Source organism: Equus caballus, chromosome 5 (genome assembly GCF_041296265.1).
Source record: "Equus caballus isolate H_3958 breed thoroughbred chromosome 5, TB-T2T, whole genome shotgun sequence".
Lineage (NCBI taxonomy): Eukaryota > Metazoa > Chordata > Mammalia > Perissodactyla > Equidae > Equus > Equus caballus.
The window spans coordinates 14,934,369-14,953,494 of NC_091688.1; the positions used below are offsets into that span (position 1 = coordinate 14,934,369).

At 51.3% G+C, this 19,126-nt stretch overlaps 1 protein-coding gene across 1 annotated transcript in view; it reads left to right on the forward strand.

The window, feature by feature from the left end:
* The first annotated feature begins 2,933 nt into the window (after nt 1–2,933).
* LHX4 (LIM homeobox 4) overlaps nt 2,934–19,126 on the forward strand; it is a 43,370-nt gene continuing 27,177 nt past the window's right edge. The window contains exon 1 of the mRNA XM_001914825.6: nt 2,934–3,511. Coding sequence (XP_001914860.1) covers nt 3,436–3,511 — 76 coding nt within the window. The 5' untranslated portion in view covers nt 2,934–3,435. The remainder of the gene's footprint in view (nt 3,512–19,126) is intronic.

A 19,126-nucleotide genomic window follows, 5' to 3' on the forward strand; every position in this document is an offset into this window, starting at 1 on the left:
CCAAGTGGACTTCCCTGGGCTCTTCTGCCATTGGCTCCAGGTGAAAGTGGCATTGCCTGAATTGGCCCTGGGCACAAAAGAGCCCCAACCACAGTAATGCTGCCCCTCACCCAGAGACAGGCTAGTGACATGCAGCAAGAAGAGGGCAGGACCTGGGCAGGCTCATCCCTGGGGAGCAGGAGCTGCAGAGGGGATCTTAAAAATAGAATTTTAAATTATAAAAATAATTCCCACATATGCTCTCCATTTCACTGCATACAAATATTTATCTTTTAATAATATTACTGAAAAACTATAACCACTTTATAGAAAATCTGGAAAGGAGAAAAAAGAAAAACTTCCATAATACATCTCCCTGGTATACTTTTGAATAGCATTTTGATATATTTCCTTCCAATTTTTTCCCAATGTTTTTTAAAACAATTTTTATTTGTTTTTTCTGCTTTATAAATGAATGTGCTCACTGAGGAAAGTGAAAAAAGCAAAAAGAAGAAAATAAAAATACTCACTGTACAGATAACCACTTTTATATTTTATCACATTTTTTCTATGTTACTTTTTTAGGTAATTGTTCTAAAGTTCATACTGTTTCATATTCTCTTTTTTTCTACTTCGTAATACATCTCAAACACTTTTCTACATTATTAAACGTCCTTCTGTTGTATTTTCTAATGACTATATAACATTTCATTTTATTTACTCTAACTTATTTAATAATCCCCCATTGTTGGATATATAGGTTATTCTCTTTTTTAAATGTTATAAACATCCTTGCAATTATATCTTTATAAATAATCTTGATTATTTTCTGTGGATAAATTTCTATATGGATTGGGTCAAATCCATCACATTCTTAGGCTATAAAACATATTGCCAAGATGCCCTTAGAAGACACTGTTCCTCTTTGTATCCCCACCAGAAAACTTTTTTCTAATTTCCTCACACCCTAGTCAACAATGGGTGTTATCACTGCTTTTATCTTTGACTAACATTTTTACATACTTACAATCATACAATATTGCATCCTGCTTTTTTAAAATGTGTTATTTCACAAGCATTCCCATATTGCTAGGTTTCATAATTAGTTTCCATAATTGTATAACATATGACCAAGCAAATTTAATATACTTCACTAAACCACTTTTGTTGCATATGTAGGTTATTTTTCTCCAAAACATGACAACAAAGAAGATGCTGTAATAAGCATCCTCACGTAGGAAACTTTTTTCCAAATTTTATTTCCATGGAATAGACACTCAAAAGTGGAATTACATGAGCTAAAGGGTATGAAAAATTTATAGGTTTGATACATATTGCCAAATTGCTTTCCAAACGGATTTTAGAGTTGATAAGCACACCAGCAATATTTGTGAGAGTACCAGTTTCGAAGCACCTTCACCAGCACTGAATGCTACGATTTTTACCCCGAGTTGGTCGTTTAACAAAGAGGTATATACTGAGATGTTTTGTTTTGCATGTCTTTGCTAACAAGGCTGGCATTTCGTCGTGTTTGTTTACTAGCTATATCTTTGTAGAAAACATTTTGTCAAACACAGAAAATATCACCGGGTTCTTTGCTTTTTTCTGGCGCGCTAGAGTCAGTTCGCAGGTAAACAGGGGAAGAGATGATGCCAACCCAGTACCAGGACACACAGAAGTCACTGTGACTTCACTGAAGACAAATTCTAAGCGCAGAGGGCCACGCCATCCTCCCCCACCCTCATGGTCGTCCTTCATCAACCCTGGGGGTCCCTATTTGGGGACAACGCCAGGGGAAAAAGCAAGGGAACGCTGGAATGCCAGAGAGGGCACACAGTCCCCCTTCCCATCCGAGCTGGACCCCACTAGGCTGGGAGGACACGTCTGTCTAGTCTCTGGAACGAAATTCAGGATGGGGGTGTCGCGAGGACTAGGAGACAGAGAGCCACTGGGGTCTGTGGCAGGGGGGATGGGTTTCCTGCTCCTGCAGTCGGGCGGCGTCAGAGCATCTGTGGAAGCATCAGAGAACCTCCGCGGAGACCTGTCCCGGCGGTGGGCCTTCTGAGTTATTTCCTCCAGGAACTTGCGTTGAGAATTTGTTTGTGTGTGTCTTGTAAACAAAATAAGCAACACCCGTCCCTTCGCTGGTTAGCTCCGGGTGTCCGAGAGAGCGCTGCCGTCCACCACGCACGAGGTCGGGAACTGTTCGAAGTGCCCGCGGTTGCAGCGGGCGTGGCAGAGCGGTCTCTGGGGATCGAGGGCACGACGGAGTTGAGCGGACGCGGGAAGAACCGCCCGGGAGGCCCCGCCGGCGAAACGCGCGAGGCCCGGACGGGGCGGAGGAGGAGGGAAGAGCGGACTCAGGGCTGCAGGCCGCGGCGTGCGGGGGCGCGCACAGGGGGCCCGCGCCCCGCCACCTTCGCGCGCAGCCCCTGGCCGCCTTCCCCGGCCCGCCGCCGCCCGCTGCGTGACTCGCGCGTTCCGGACCGAGTACGGGCTGTCCCTGGCCCAGCCTCAGCCAGACGCGGGGGAGAGACAGCAAGGGCTGGGAAGCGCCGGCGGGAAAGGAATTGGCCAGAGGAGAAGAGGAGGAGGATAAGGATGGAGTCATCTGGTTACGGAGCGCGCTCGGTCCGGCGGAGAGAAGCCCGGGACCGAGAGCGCGCGAGGGAAAGACACCGCTGGGCGGCCCGGGCCTCGGGAGGGTCTGCCCCGCCCTTCCTCGCCTGTTGGTCCCAACGGAGGGGCGGGGAGGAGAGCCGCTGGCTGGAGCCAGAACCCCCAGACGACCGCGGAAACCTGCGGGCGCCGGGCGCCGCCGTCCCGGACCGCCCGCTGCCGCGGCCGAGCCAGCCGCAATATTTATACCGGGGCGCGAGCCCGCACCGCGGGCAGCCGGGGAACGGGCGCGAGGCCCCGCCCCGCTCCGTGCCGCCCCGCCCTCCTGCGCGGCCGGCTCCCCTGGGGCTCCAGGACCCCCTCTCCGGCCGGGGTCCGCCGCCCGCTGCCGGGTCGGGGGATTGGCTGAAGGGCGGGCCTCCCTGCGGAAAGCGACGTCACGGCTGCTCCTGCAGTGTGAATGAATCAAAATGCCTGGGTGACCGCGGCCTCCCCGGCGGCCGGCACGCGAAGGGTGGAGGGGGAGGGGGAGAGAAGCGGGCGGGGGAGGGAGGAGGGGAAAAAAGCCAGAGCTGCAGCAACGGCGTCTCCTCAACCCGGGATGTGCACCAACCCGGGAGAACGAGATCAAAGGGATTTGAAACAGACTGAGGACTGGCGGGGGGAGGGGGCCAGCCAGCCTGTGGAATCCTCCCGGAGAGGCGGAGGGTCCGGCTTCCACCGTGACTTCGGCGGCCTGGTTGGGTTTTTTATTATTATTTTCAAATTTCTGAATCCAGCTTGAGCAAGAGAGCAAGAGATCTCCGTAGACTGCGACTCGCTGGCTCTCGCTCCGAGATGATGCAGAGCGCATCTGTCCCCGCGGAGGGGGCTGTCAAGGGGCTCCCGGAGATGCTTGGTGTGCCGATGCAACGTAAGACTCCCCCCTTTCTCGCTGATTTAATTTGATAACAAGACAGCCAGCACCCTTGGCCAGTGCGGGGCGAGCCAGTTGCTGTGCGGAGCCTAGACCGAAGGGGCCGGGTGGGGCGAGGGGCCGGCGGCCTGGGGGCAGAGGCAGTCAGAGGGCAGGGGCACCGGCCAGAGTGTGTTTGAAGGCCCTGGCTCTTGGCTTTTGGGGCCGAAAGTGAAAGCCTTGCGGATCATGCTCGAGGCGAGCCAGGGGTACCTCACCCCGCATCCCCAGCCCCATGGCTTTTCTAGGAGCGTTGGGGAGAGTGCTGTCTGGGGACACGAGGGGAAGGAGCTGCAGGCCAGGCCTGAGGGCTGGGGTGGTCCCCCCAAGTCATTCTCCCCCTCCTCCTCGGGGCTACGGTCAAAGCTCCCAGTACCGCTATGCAACTTCACCCCAGCTGGCGGGAAGTTGGAGAGCGCGTCCCCCGCCCCCAGGGCTGGCGGCGCGGAAGCCCAGGCCACACGCTCTGTCCCCGCGCGCAGGGCGTGCGCGCCTGGTGCGTCTTCAGCTGCTGCTACCCGCTGCGCCCGCCGCCTGCGCCGCCAGGGACTGCCTGCTCCTAGTGAGAAAGTCCACTCGCCATATTCCAGCTAGCCGAGGAATGCAGGGGAGGGAGAAGAGCCGGGACGAAGTTGTGAACTCGGGGTACAGCCGTTGCGCAGGAGAGGGCAGGTTCTCAGGATGGCTTGAACTCGGAAGGGGAGAGACAAGGATGCGGGGCGCTTCAGTCGCCCGCCCGCCGGCTTTCTTTCCCGCGTCCGAAATTAGCAAGGCGGCTGCAGCTCGGGGAGTGTTTATCCTCAGGTCTCTGCGTTTGTGTGGGTGTGTGCGCGCAGGGGTTTTTTCAGAGAGAATCTGTCTCTGTCTCTCACTCCGGAACAGAGTCTCGGATGGAGAATCTGCGCCAAGCAGGTCCGGGGGCGTCGCGCGCGCGTGGCGGGCGCCGCGTGTGTCCTGCGCGTCAGGCTCGCGGGCTCTGCGGAACGCCCCTGGGCACCGTGGGGAGACGAAGGGTTCCTTCACTCCGCTTGCCAAGGGGCCGTGCTTCTGCCTGGGACTTCTCTAGTGGAGCGGTCGCTACACCCTCGAGGTTTAAGCAAGGATCGGCTCATCCACGGAGGTGCCTACCTTCGAACTAGGGCGCACGAGCGCGCCCTCCTTCGCCCCGGCTCTCCAAGGCAGGGTTTCTGCCCTGGCCGTGTCTCAAAAGGGCAGGCTGGCGAGCGTGCGTCCCAGGCTTCCCTGGGAAGTTTTTGAGAAGGGACTAGAAGAGGACAGCTTCACCCAAACCTATTTAGGTTGTTTCTTGATTCTCTCCTGCAGTTATCTTTTGTGTCTTTTTCTGTCAACTGTTAGCAAACAGTTCCACGGCTGCGCCATGCCTTGGGGAGTTTACTGCTGACTAAGATGTGTTCGTAGAGGACGTTGGGGGTTCACTGCCCCCTTACGCCCCCCCCCCCCCCACACACACACAGGCAGGGAGGGAGCGGGCTCTCAGCCCCTGCAAGAACCAAAACACAGACTCTGGCAAAGGGGCTCCAAGTCCTTAAGCTGACTGTGGCTCTGCTCGAGTGAGAGGGGTGTGTGAGTGGGCGCAAGGCGTGTGTGACTCCAGTCCTTGTTACGCCGTGCGTCTCTGCGTTTACAGTTGTGGTCCGTAGGTGGCCTGTTAGGACTGCAACCAAGGATGCTGTGCTCTGCTCCGACGGCCTTTCTTGGGATGCAGACACACTCTCTCAGATTGTCACTTTTTGCTTCTCTTACTCAGAGACAACTTTGATTTCGACGTCGGGAACGCGATTTCCTAAAATGCCTAGAACTCGCCTTCAGAGCTACATTGCGCCAGGGCTCCCAGTCTGGGTTTCTCCTGTGGAAAACTTAATGAGGTAGAGAAGGGGACTCTCGTCCCGTCGGCCCAGGGAGGCGAGGCCGAACCAGGAGCAAGTGGTCTGTCCTTCCTTTTGTCTTGCCCTGGTTCTGTGGCCTCGAGTGGAGGAGGCACCAGCCCAAACTGAGGGACCCAATGCCTCAAGACTTGGGGATTCCCATTTGTTTTCCTTTGGGGATGTGTGTGGGTTGCACTCACCCCCTTGCAGCGGATGTGGCCCCTGGCTGTTAGGGTGTTGGTGCTGGGAACCAAGTAGAGGTGGGGTGTGCTTCCCTCACATACACATACAGCCATTCATTTTCTGGGACATGGGGCCCAGTGGCCTAAGAACTCCATGTGGGGGTGGGGATGGGGGACAACCCTTGGGCCTCTGGGAGGAAGAAGGGTACTTTCAGGTCTGCCTGTGTTTAAACCTGGGCAGGGGGCCAACAAAAATTCTCTCCCACCGGGGTCCCACCAACCTGCCAACTGGAAGTTTTGAGTTGCCCCCCCCTCCTCCACACACACACATGTTGGGCTTCTTCACTATGAGCCACCACAAATGGAGCACTTGGGGCGCAGATCTAGGGATCCCCTAACCTCGGTGCCTCTGGTGCCATGGCCTCTAGGGGCATTTTAGAAGGAGTTTGAATCCAGTTTGTTTCCTCGGCAGTCAGAATATTCTTTTGCTTATTTGGGGATGGGTGAGGCGCATTCCCTCCAGGAAACCGGCAAGTAATGTAATAATTTCTCTCTCTTGCCGGCCTTCTCCCTTACACTCTGGCCCCCGCCGCCCCCACTGCTCGCTCCCGGGCAGACTCGTGGTCAGCGCGGTCGCCCTCCTCCTGCTTCACCCCGCAAAGGTTGGGGGCCGGGCCGATCCTCGTGGTTCCAACAGCCCCGGGGCGGCCCGATCGGGCCCGCGCCCTGCTCGGACTTCCCGGGACAAGCTTGGGGGTCTGCATCGGTTTGAGGGGCGTCGGTCTGGGCAAGAAGCTCGGGAAGAATCGGGCGGGAGGAGGCTGGGAGCGATCCTGAGAGCATCTCGGCGTAGAGAGGAGAGCACCACCCCCTTGCTCTCGGACCCGACAGGGCAGCCGGGCAGCTCCGCTCCCGCCTCGGGTTAATGTTTTCTAAGGAATACAAAACTCTGGCTTCTTGCCCTGAGTGGCAGGAGGTGGCACCCTCGGGGTCGTGTCCAGCACGGGCCTCGGACCCCCTTGAAAGAGTTCGGTGGTTTTTTCCGGCCGAGTGGATAGGTTCAGAAGGAGACCTCGTCCTAAGCTAGTGGGTGCCGGCTACTCGGCCCATGATTTAGGGTCGCGGATCTTTCCCGTTTTGGGCACCGTCTGCCTCCGCCCGGGTCGACTTCTCCGCCTTCCTCGGGGCTGCAGGAACGCCAAGGTCCGAGTCCGCACAGCGCCGGACCCCGGGCAGCGCTGGTGCGGTGAGTGCCTCCCAAGCCCGCCCCGAAGTTCTTTCCTCCCGGAATTCAACAATCTCCTCCCCACCCCCGTTCCCGCATCTGGGTCCTGCTGGCCCTCTTGCGGGCCAAGACGACTCTGAACCGTGCGGGACATACCGGGAGGTGGGCGTTTTAGCTGCCCCTTGCCCTCGGTTTTGGCCCATCTCCTACGTAGTCTCCCGGGGCACCGAGGGAAAGGACGACCGACAGCGGCGGCTCCCCGAATTGCTGGCTGGAGAGCGGGCTGACTCGAGCAGGAGGAAGGAGCCACCCGCTCGCTCGGTCCAGGCTGGGGGTGGTAAATGGGGAGCAGGCTTAAGGCGTCTCCTGTTCCTTCCTTGTCCCCTAAAATATCTACTTCTTGCAGCTCTTGCGAACCCCGACGCTGTGGGAAATGGGTATTTGATTTTGTATTTGGTAGAATCTGGGTGAAGGACTTCTCTGGGACGTCCCACTATCCTTTCTTCCCTTCCTGGGGCTCCTGCGGGGTGCATGGGGTAAATTTCCCAGCTCCGTTCGTGTCAGAATTCGCGGCCCCGATGTTACCACCCTCTTACAGGCCGTTTCTTACCTGGTGGAATGGACTCATTTCCCGGACCGAAAGTTTTCTCAAACTCTGGAGCAGCGATTCGCTGTTCTTTCCATTCTTGCCTTTTCTCGTGATGCCGGGGGTAAAAATGAAAAAATAGATATATATACACATACACAAAGAGAGATACTGAGATTCTAGCAGATTCCCATCCAGAAATTCAAACAGCAGCCCCCAAAACTGCAAACCTCCTTCCCCGCATCACAGAAATATTTTTAGGCGAGAGCCAACTTTTAAAGGTCAGACTGGCTGTCCCCGCTAGTACATTAGGGCCTCGCAGGTTGGGGATTCGGATTCTCTAAGCGCGAGGATCCAGCCCCAGTCTCGGGCCAGAGCTGCGCACCACCCAGAAAGCAATTTGGAGAAACCCGGGTGACCGCGGCAACGCCACGCTTGGGGCGGCAGATGGCCAAGGGCGCCCGCCAGGCGAGCGGGCTCCGGCCTCCTGCGTTCCACTGCCTCAGATCAGAGAGGGCAGTGAGGGTGGAGGGGAGCCCTCCTGGGAAGCCGCAGTCCCAGGGCGCTCAGGGCGCGGAATTGACGATTTAACCAGGACAGGAACAGGCAGGTGGGGCGGGGGAGGGGCGAAGGTCTGCATCGAGTGGTCCCCAGTGTCCAGGGAATACGGAAAGTTGGGACTGAGAAGAGGAAGGAAGACCTAACTTGAGTTGGTCGTGGTCCAGCCTGGCGGAAAACCAGAGCCAGGCGGGGCTGGGAGGGAGCGGCGTCCACGGGTCTGGGAGCGCGACCTGCGTGACCTCGCCGCGACCGGGGCAGAGGTCCTCCTCCGCCCCGCGGGCAGGGGCCGGCCTGGGTGGCCCGGACAACTGCCGATGAACCCCTTCAACAAGCGTTTGCTGCCCACCTGCCGGCGGCGCAGGGTGCTGAGCGCTCGCTCGACGCGCACCCTGGGATTTTGAGGTCTTGCCGATGGAGGCAGGTGCGGACAGGGCGGCTTTTCAGGGAGAGCCGGCTTTGCGCACACCGCCTCCCGCAGCCCAGGGTGGAGGTCGTATTTGCGAAGGGACCAAGGGAGGGACGGCCTCTGCGTCCACCGCGCACATCCTTCGGCATTCCTGCGCCTCGGCCCTTTCCCTCCATCCGCCTTGCCCGTTCCTTTGCTGCCTTACTCTCCTGAGCGCCACTGAGCGAGCTGGGATAGGCCAAGCCGGGGACCCGTTTCCTGCCCCTTCGGAGAGGTGGCAGACTTTTTCCGCGGGGAAAGGCGCGGTGGGCGCGAGCGCGGACAGCGCGCCCAGAGAGGGGAGGCCGGGGTGAAACCTCCCTTCCTCCCCAGACCCATTTCGCGCCAAGCTTTTGGGAAGACAAAACTAAACCCCAACGCCGGCGGCACGAGCCTTTCGGTGACTTTTTAACCCTTGGAAAGCGGTTCTCGCATTTTGGGAGCGGCTCCTGCGCACAGCCTGGAGGCAGCGAGCGGGTCCGCGCGCCCTGCTGGAGTTCGAGCCTCGGCTCCCGGCCCTGCTTCCAGGGCTTGGCGGATCTGGACGAGCGCGCGAAACGTGGCAGGCTCGGGAGCCGAGGTCTCTACCTGGGCAGCCGAGGAAGTAAATGAAATTCGACCCGGGGAGGTTGTTGATGACTGTGCGGCCGGGAAGGCGAAATGGCGCGGGCCGCAGGTTGCGCCCGCGGAACACGGGAAGCCGCGGCTGGCCTGGGACCCAGGCGCTCAGAGGTTGGCTTCTTCCAGGATGGGGTTTTTTCTTTTTTAAAACTTGTTTTTAGAGGCCAGGCGAATGTCGTTTAAAGGGATCTGAAGAGTGAAACTAAGCATGAAGGAGAGGAGTTACCAGGAAAGCCAGGGCGGGATGAAACCGGGAGCGGCGGGAAGTTACAGGAGGGAAGAGCAGAGCTAGGTGTGCCTGCCTCCCGACACGCCACAAACAAAGCGAGGTTAAGGCAAGAATGTGGGCTGAATGCTCTGGGGATTAGAGCGACCGACGCGAGTCCTCAAGACGTCTTGGAGACTGCGTTTTTAAAAATCGAGTCCTGCTGGCGGTGAGGTGGGGGTCGAGGGAGGCGGAAGACCGGCAAAGCAATTTCTTCCCATTGAGTAACAAAAACACGGCCACGGGAGCTTCTTGGATTTTGCACAGTGACCTGATGACCCCGCTGACCAGGTGTAGACAGCCTCAAGTCCTAAATATTTCCATTGTCCTAACTTCCCATTTACCTCGGATTTTAGTGCCCTTTCACTCTGCGCTAGCGTCAATTAGTGAGGACTTAGCCCCGCATTAGCAGACAGAACCCGGAGAGGCGCTGGTGCTGGGGAGGCGGGTGGCTGAAGAGGAGGGAAGGTCGCACCTGCAGTTGTCCAGCGATGGAAAGTCAATGAACAGGGGCTAACCTTTCTCTCTATCACGTTGTTGGGAAATCTCCTTTGAGCCCCTTGTTTTGGTCAGGGGTGCGGGATATTTGGTGGATTTCTCTGGCTGGGAAACTAGTCTCCTCCAAATTGAAGAGTCGTGGATGGCGGAGGGTTGGTGGAGTTGGATGGAGGGACCTTGTGTCATTTCTTTCAATTAGGGAAATTTATGGGGATTCCAGCTGAGAAGCTCTGGGCTGTACAGAGACCTGGAACCAGTTTAGCTGATGCGAGGAGGGAAGGGGTGCTGTTACCCACTTTGAGAAACCCAACGTTGGACAGGGACTGAAGGGGCCGTTTGCTGTGGCCGCACCAGATGCATTACAGTGTAGGGTTTGGGTTTGGAGATGGCGGCGATAGGAGGGTGCAGATTTAGTTTTGTAATGATTTTCTGCCTTTTCTCCCTTCCTGGAGTGAGTGTTAACAATGCCCATAACACAGATGTGAGCCAACAGCGTCTACAGCTTTTAGGAAAATTCCATCTTGGCTTAAATGTCTGCCTTCTGTCTCTCTTTCTCTTCTTCCTTTCTCCCTCCCTGCTTCCCTCCCTTCCTCTGTCTCTTCCTTCCTTCCTTTGTGAGGTCTTTGTGGGAGGAAGAGGGGTTTGTGCAGGAATTCATTGCACAGGGGTTTCGTTGGGGGTGAGCCGTCAGCAAGCTGCAGGGTGGTGAGGTCCCTCACTCTCACTCTAGTGGCCTGGCGAGAAAAGGGCCATTTCTGGGACCAAGACAGAAGCTGCCTTGGAGCTGGGCTATTGTTGTTTGTGGTAGGAGGAAATCAGCTAAAAATAGATGCCGCTGTGAGGTTTTACCTTTTTTAGTCCTCAATTTTGCAGAGCCCTGATCAAAACGGAGCACAAATCAACCATTTTGAGGCGCTGCCCTTGGGAGTAGGTGGACAGGTTGGGTATAATTGGCAAAATTGGAATTGATTCCCCCTTGGAAAATGTACTTTGGGTTAACTGTATTAGTGGCGGACAGGAAAATCATCTTGGGAGGCAAGTCCTGACTCCTGTTGTTATTTTGGTGGATTTCTTTTCTCAGATCTCCCCACTCCGCTCCCTCTGTCAGGCTGGGTTTAGCCACAGATGTTTTACTGCGGTACCTCACCCCCCAATGCCTTTAAAGTATAATTTGCTTTAATTATAATGTTAGGGGGTTAAAGGATTGGTTCGGGAATAGCTTAATAGAGACAAAACTTGCAGCCAAATTAATTGAAAGTTTCTTCTTATGAGGGAGAGGTTGCCAAACATATGGAATATTGCTACAGAATGAGACATCAGAAAAATACATTGCGAAGATTTAGCAATGATTAAATGTGAAAATGGAGTGGAAATAGAGATGTGTCCCCAGCATTTCCATACACTGTGATGGGTTTGTTTAATGTGATTTTTCTGGTTTATTTGCAATTACTGAGAATATTCAATATTCTACTGAAGATTACTAATTCTGTGTCAATATCTAATCTAGAAGCTAAGCCTATGCCTGCAAACACATATTTACATTGTGTATTTTATTTACTACAGGGACTCCTTCTATTAAATGTTATCCAAATTCAGCCTTAAAATGGTAACATCGAAATTATCTCCAGGATACTTTTGAATTTAATCTTTTATTGAAGAGGTTACTACTTTTCAGCTGTCTAGGCAGAAAAAGAACAAAGGAGATTTTCAAAGGGACCCCCAATCACCGAATGAAATAAATAGTACCTGGAGGAGAGGTGGAGGGGAAAGACAATGTTCCATATGATCATTTCTGATGTGAAGATTTCCTGACTTTTTTCTAGGTATTAGTCATTTGTCAACACAAACTAGAAAAAACTAGAAATTAGATAAGACGGTAAGATGTGTAGATTGATGTATTTTTAAAGCATTTAAGTGAGTATAATTATAGTAGAGAATATAATTTACCTTAAATGTAATGCCAGGTTTTTTTTCTATTAGAGTTTCCCCAATATTTTTGTGGCTGGCCCAGATCTCTATGTTTAGCGCTGTCATTGCCATCACAAAATGCCACAGAATTCAATGTGCCTTTTCTCCTTGTTTTAAAGAATTAATATGGGAATTTTGTGCTTCAGCTGTGTTGTTTATGAGATTCTTCCACTAGGTTACAAAGATCCCTTAAGAGGAAATTTCTAAAACATTTTGGAAAATTATGTTATGGTCTCTTCAAGATACATTGGTTTAAAATAAGGAAAAATATAAAAAAGGAAGCTATAAAATGTTCGGTAAAAAATGAATTGTCTTCAATAGGGAAATGGCAAATAAAGAGCCAGGAGGGAAAAAAACCCCAGACACATCTAGTCGTGATTCGTCATGTAAAACTGCATCCTGGGTCTCAGGCTGACCCTGCGTGTGGGCTGCAGAGATGAATTAGTCCTTGGTTCCTTCACTGACAATTATCAGGTGATTTAAAAGGGGAGTTGTGATCAGAAAACAGGATTTTATTGTTAGTGGTGATGGTGGCGACTTTGAATTGGGAAGTTTTAGTTTTGAAATACGTATCCAGTAATAGGACTTTCAATTAATTTAATTGTAGTTTAACTATACCTCTGTTATAATTCTTAGACTTGGATATTCCAGAACTTAGGCATGAGTTTAGGCAGCCACGGGGCCATACTTGGTCTGTCCTGTGGCCTTACGTTGACACACTTTAGAATTAGTCATTCTGAGACTAAATCCATGAGCCCCCACTGAGAGTATTTCCCCAGCCTGCCTTTTCAAAACCATCTTCCTGCTTACTCGCTCAGGGAGCCTTAGGTGAAGGAGCAGCGATGTCTGCCACTGGCTGTTGTCCCCTCCCCCCACCCCCATATGTGGCAAAGGAATGGAGAATTCCAAGAAAAACATTTGCATAATACCTCAATTGTATATGTGTTTCCTTAAAACCCCGTTTGTCTTCTCCTTTCAGTTTGTAGTCAGTAAAGAACCTTAAATAAATAAAATTACATATTTTCCGAAACATACATTGGTCAAATGTTAAGACAGAGCTCAAAAAACTACTTACTCCTGGGGTGAAGTTACCAGCAAAAGGATTTGGGGGGGGAACCACCAGATAGAGGTGGCTTTGGTGGGCACTGTTGGAAACCATGGTCTTCAGTCAGCTCCGGAATCTGTCCCAGAGAAAAAGAAGGTTCTAGCCCCAGTTTGGCTCCCAACTGTGTGCGCTTAGGGAAGCCCTTTTAAGTGCAGAAGTTCACTTTTCACAAGGACTCTGGGAAGAGTAAATGAACTTGCAGATTGGCAAGTACTTCACAAAGTTCAGAGGGCTGGTGATCTTAAAGACCAGGATCCCGGTCCCCATTTTGCAGATGGAGCTGCCCTGAGGGGGCCGGAGTGCTCCTGGGTATCCCGAGAGGATGGCCAAGCCGACAGGGAGTATTGTGGGGTCTGTGAACAGGGAGCTCTGGAAGCATCTCCCACGGATCCCAGCTCTGTAGCATGAAAGAAGCAAGGAAAACTTTGTCCAGGGCATTAGGTGTCAAGTCAAATTATGAAACAAAAAAAGCAACTGTATTTGTCCAAAAGGCAGTTAAAAAGCAATGCTCCCCAGGACTCCAGGATGGTGCATCAAAGTCCAAATTTTACAAAATATTAATCTGAGCTCCGAGCGTGGTTAAATGAAGATTATTCCTCTCAGTACAAAGTAACTTAATATTTTTAAAAATATTTAAAATTTTAAAAATATTACAGTATTCATCAGCATTATGGTTCCAATGGAAATATCTGAAATTCTAATTCATTTCCCCAGAAAGGTGCACTTTCTTAAATACATTTTAGAAGTCATTGTCAAGTGTGTTGGGTCTAGTGTTAGTCTCTTTAGTGGAAAAAAATTTCTTCCTCACCTTGTTTATTGATCATCTATGACCAAAGAGATAGAAAACACCATTTTTCAAAGAATTAAAATCGATCAAACAAACACACACAAACTGTCTGTGAAATGTGTGATGGTGGTCCCCGGTTCCTTGAGGGCAGTCTCTTGGAAATGAAGAAACTCGAGTGGGGGATAAATATGCACAATGCTTATTATATATCACCACGGGGGGAGGGGCAATTTGGTCTACCACGGACCACATCAGACCTTTTGATCTCTTCCATTTCCTATTTCTCAGCTTTCTGAAGCTTTACTCCTGGAGGAATTTGGGAATTTAAAATGGAATCTATTTCCTGATGGGCCGCTCTGAAAAATAAGCCCTGTGCACCCCCACTGTGGTACTTCAGTGACTTGAGGGCTGGGCATCATGTTGTGGGGTTTATAAGCTTCCTTGATGAAGAAGTAGATATGTCTACAGGCAAAGGGTTTTTAGCCATTTCTTATGAAATAAGAAATAGTCACTTGTCCATTAGGCATTTAGATGTCTCCAAGAAAAATGCCAGAAGCCCCCGATGTTAATTTGAACTCAGTGCACTCTTACCTGAATACATTACAGCAAAAGTGAAGTGAGGTTAGGTAGTTGGTGGGCCCCCCCCCCCAACCATGTCCTCACCATTCACATGGAGGGAAAGGACCAAGGTTTGGCAAATTTGCCCTCATTCTGTGGAGGAAAGAATCTGCCAGGTTCGTTTATTCCGAAAAGACCGAACCTTGTAATGTTTCGTTATCTGTGTTTATACTCTGGGATTATGTTGATTAGAAAGGGGTGTACATCTTCCAGGTGCTTTGGAACTAAGGGGATGGAGGAGAGTTTTGAGTGTTGTGTGCGTATGGGGAGGGCAGTGAGGGAGGGAAAAATTATGTTGGGAAATAATGAAGCATGAAATAATTTTGATACACTTTAAATATACAAATTCATCTGGTTGGTGACTGGCCATGACAGAAGGGAGAAGAGAGCTGACCACTGAGCTTGGACAAAGGTGTTATGAGGCTAGATGTTTTATACTCGCTGTCTGATGTGATCCCACGGCTACCCTGAGTGACTGGATATCCTCATTTTACAGATAAGAAAACTGAGGCTCAAAGAGGTTAAGCAGTTTGTCCAAGATCACATACATGGTAGAATCAGCATCTGAACCCAGGTCTCTCAGACTCTGATCCAGGATTTACTATAAACAATTTGGCAGACCTAAAGATATGAAGATATAAACTCTAAACAGAACTGAAAACTTTCAAATTCCCCAATAGTTTTCCAAAACAGTGTCTGAACAGAATGTTTCTACTTCCTCCTAGCTTCCTATTTCACTCACTGCCCACTCTCCCCACCACTCCAGGGTTGGACAGCTCCCGCATTCGGTGATGGCTTTCTTTCCACAGAGTTTGACTTTAGAAGAATTGGCTTTTTTTTTTCCAGAATGGTGATGCCTCAGCCTGTGTGTAAGGATGTGTGTGTGTGCCTATTTATGTGTATGTGTGAGTGTGTGTAAGTATCTGTGGCATTTGTGTGTTTGTGTACATATGAGTATGTGTATGTGTGTCTGGGTATATGTGAATATGTGTGTGTGTGTCTGTGTGTCTATGTGAATGTAGTATGTGTGGGTGCCTTTGTGTATGTATGAGTGTGTATGTCTCAGGGTGTGTCTTTGTTTATTGGTGATTGTACTTCCCTATGTGTGTCTATGTGAGTGTGTCTGTGTTATGTGTGTCTTTATGTATATTGTAAGTATGTGTGAATATGTGCCTTTGTGAGTGTATGCGAGAGTGTCTGCATGGATAGCAAGGGTGTCTGTATGTGTGCACACAGCTGCTCTCCCTGTGGACTTAAGTCTGTGCCTTGAGCCGTGTCACTCTGCAGGGCACAGAAGATTCTGGTGGATGGGCCCTGCTGAAGGAGAATGTATTGTGCCGCGTCTCTGCAGATTCCTTGGCTGTTCCAGGCGTGTTGCTGTGTTTTCATGCTGAGTTTACTCTTGTAGAGCCCAGCAGAGAGCATCACCACAGGACACTTGTGTGCAGATAAGATACAAATTTTCATTTTAAATGAAATGACTCCCCACGTTGGGAACTGAGTTTATAGATCCAATTTTATCTCAGTGACTCCAAGACTCTGCTCAAATTCCAGTTTCTAAAATGGAATTTCGTATATCAAATGCCGCATGAAATAAGTCGGGTTCACTAGGGATTTGGAAATCGTCTTGCCCCTTGGAAATTTTGGTTACAATTTTATTTCTGGTAGGAGACCTCTGTCCTGTTCAGTCTCTCCAAATTGTAAAAAAAAAAAAACAAAAGCATAATTTATTGGGTGAAAAAAATAAAGACTTTGTTGTTCTTTGAAAAATTTCTGGATAGCTTGCTTACATTTCACACTAATCTAAATAATTGCACAGGGTGCTGTCACCTGAAGTGTGGGGTCTGGGTTCACAAGTCTCCACCCCCTCACAGGCAGGGATGAATCTGAACGTGACAGATGCTGTCCACTAGCTGGCACCTTGCTGCTGGGTGGAGGGGACCAGGGGGACAGGGGCTCCTGCGTCCAGCCCTCCCCTGAGCATTGTGTCTGTCCCATACAACACATGCATACTCTGCCTGACGGATCTAAATCTGTGCCTCAAACATCTCCATTTGCCCAATTGTTAGGGAGTGCAAGCCCAGTGGCTCATGTGTCCCCTCGTCACTGTACACACAGCAGCTTTGAGACTGTCTCTACGACTCCATCTCTCCTCCACGAAATGACAGGGGAGAGCCACCCAGGCGAGGTGATATCTCAGACCCCCGGCTCTCAGGTCAAATTAGCCAACCTTAAGCACAGGCTGTTTTCAAATCTTGGTTCTCCCGCTGTGGGACCTCGGGCACTCTGCTTGACCTCTCAGAGGCTCCACTCCTCATCTGCAAAATGAGGGTGATAATAATACCTTCCTGACCAAGGTGTGTGGATTATTGAGGAAATATACATTCAGGACCTGGCCAGTTCATACCAGGCTCTTGACGCCTGGTTTTACTATTATTATTGGTATATTACGGATCTCTTAAACCATTTCTACATTATCTTTGTTTCAAAAAATGCCCCCCAGGGCTGGCCCAGTGGTTAAGTTCGAGCACTCTGCTTTGGCAGTCCAGGGTCTCGCCAGTTAGGATCCTGGGCACAGATATGTCACCGTGGCTCATCAAGCCATGCTGGGACCGCATCCCACATAGCACAACCAGAAGGACCTACAACTAGAATATACAACTGTGTACTGGGGGCTTTTGGGAGAAGAATTAAAAAAAAAAAAAAAGATTGGCAACAGATGTTAGCTCAGGTGTCAATCTTTAAAAAAAAAAAAAAAGACCCCCCCCCCCAATCTACAGTGGAATATAGCGGGGAAGATTTTATTTTTTAACTTAAAAAGCCCCCTTAGTATGTCTCTGACATTTTTGCCAAACCAGAGGACCCCAGTTTGGTCCCAAGGCCCCTCTCTGGGAAGCCCGAGTTTGGGTGGCCCAGCCTGACCCAGCGGGGAGCATCCCCTGCGAGCCGGAGGCTGAAATGGCTTGTCTGTCTGCTTTTAGTGTTGATCCTTAACGCGAGGCTGTCTCGGCTTCCCAGCCTCCGGAGCTCCGCACCGCCCTTCCCTGCATACATTAGCCTTAATGTATTCTCTCTTGAATACTCATCATATTAAGGCTCCCGGTAGATACCTTGCTCGAAATAAATTTTATGGGCATACATCCTCGCCCTCATCGCCGTGCATTTGTGGCCAGGAGGAGAAATATAGCCCTATCTGTCCTCCGAGGCAAGGCCAAGCAACCATTAGGTGGGAATGGGCGGCCCTCTGGCCCCGGAGGGGGCAGGCGCGGGGAGGGAGCGGGCCCGCCGCCAGGGGCACGCCCAGAGCCAGGCCGGAGGAGCTTCTCCGCCCCGTTCTCCAAGGGTTAATTTGCCTCCGCCGGGTCGGTACCTGGTTCCTCGGCATCCAGCCGTTTGCTCACACAAAGACCCCGTAGCCGGCTACTTCACGGCCCGGGGTCTGGGGCGGGCACTCGCGGCCGGTGGGCACAGGTCCCTGCGGCTTCGGCCCCGTATGTCCACAAACCACGTCCCTGAGCAGGAGGGCATCTTGTTTAGGGTATCCTTCCCCTCCCACGCAAAATGATGCCAGAGCTCCAAATGCGCAGGCATCCAGAAAAACCGCACCCCCTTGCCCTTTAGGACTCTTTTACCTGAGATGTCCCCCAATTTCCAAGTCCCCTAAGGCTGGGCTTGTCACACCACAGGAGCTCCTGGTTGTCCACCCTCACGCCTCAGAGTCTCACCCCCTGCTCGCGGATGGTCCCTGGAGAGAGGCAGATGTGTGGCTGAGTGAGCACCTACCTGGAGCAGGGCAGGCTGGCAGACAGGCGTGCCCCTAGGCCCTCTGCAGGGTTGCTGTGTGACCTGCCACTCTCTGAGCCCTGTAGGAGGGTCATGCCATCTTTGCAGAGATTCTCTAAAGGGTTCAGTAAGATCAAGACCATGAACGTGGGTCCCTAACTTTCTTCTCCCTTAGCCACAGCAACACAACATCTAATGCCTGGTTCCTAGTTATCTTAAATAACTAATAATAGCAAACCCTTATTAAACACCTACTGTATACTAGGGCCTGTCTTACTTGTATTGAGTCCTTCGCTGTTCACAACAATCCTACTGGGTACTATTGTCATCATCACACCCCTTTTACAGGTGAGAAAACTGAAGTAGAGAGAGGCAGAGTAATTTGTTCAAGGTTGAAAAGCAGAGCTAGGATTCACACCCAGGCAGTCTGGCCCCAGCATCCACAGTGTTACCCTGTGTCCTGCCTGGCCCCTCTCACTGGATGGAAATTCCCGTAGCTATTGTGTGCCTAGCAATTTGCTGGGACTCCCTGGTAAGTACTTATTGGTCGAACACTTTCTTTGTCAAGGAGGAAAGCTTTTGAGATGGAAAAAAATCCCATATGCACCGGGACAGGCAGCAGGTTCTAGACCCACACGCAGCCACCTCTGTGTGACTCCTGGTAGTTTTTATGCAGCATTTTGGTCTGAGAAAGGGGTCAAAGGGCAAGGTGTCTCATGGGTCTAACTTTCAGGCAAATGTCGTTGGCTGCCGAGGCCATGAAGGCAACAGGCTGGGGTTGGGGTTTAATTGGGTCCAAGATTGACCCTTGTGTGTACAGCGCAGGTGATGACATTTAGTGAATGTCCCTGTCTGTGAGTTTTAGACACAAATGACTTAGTACTTGAGAAAGCTTTCTCTCTACGTAAGTTTAAGTGTGTTCAAAAATTTTCCCCAGTGCTTTGAGGTTAATTCCCTTATGTTAACACTTTTTAAAATTATATCAAACCAACAAATATGATGGGAACTGAGAAACATGTATGATTCGTGAGAGACTTGGTTTT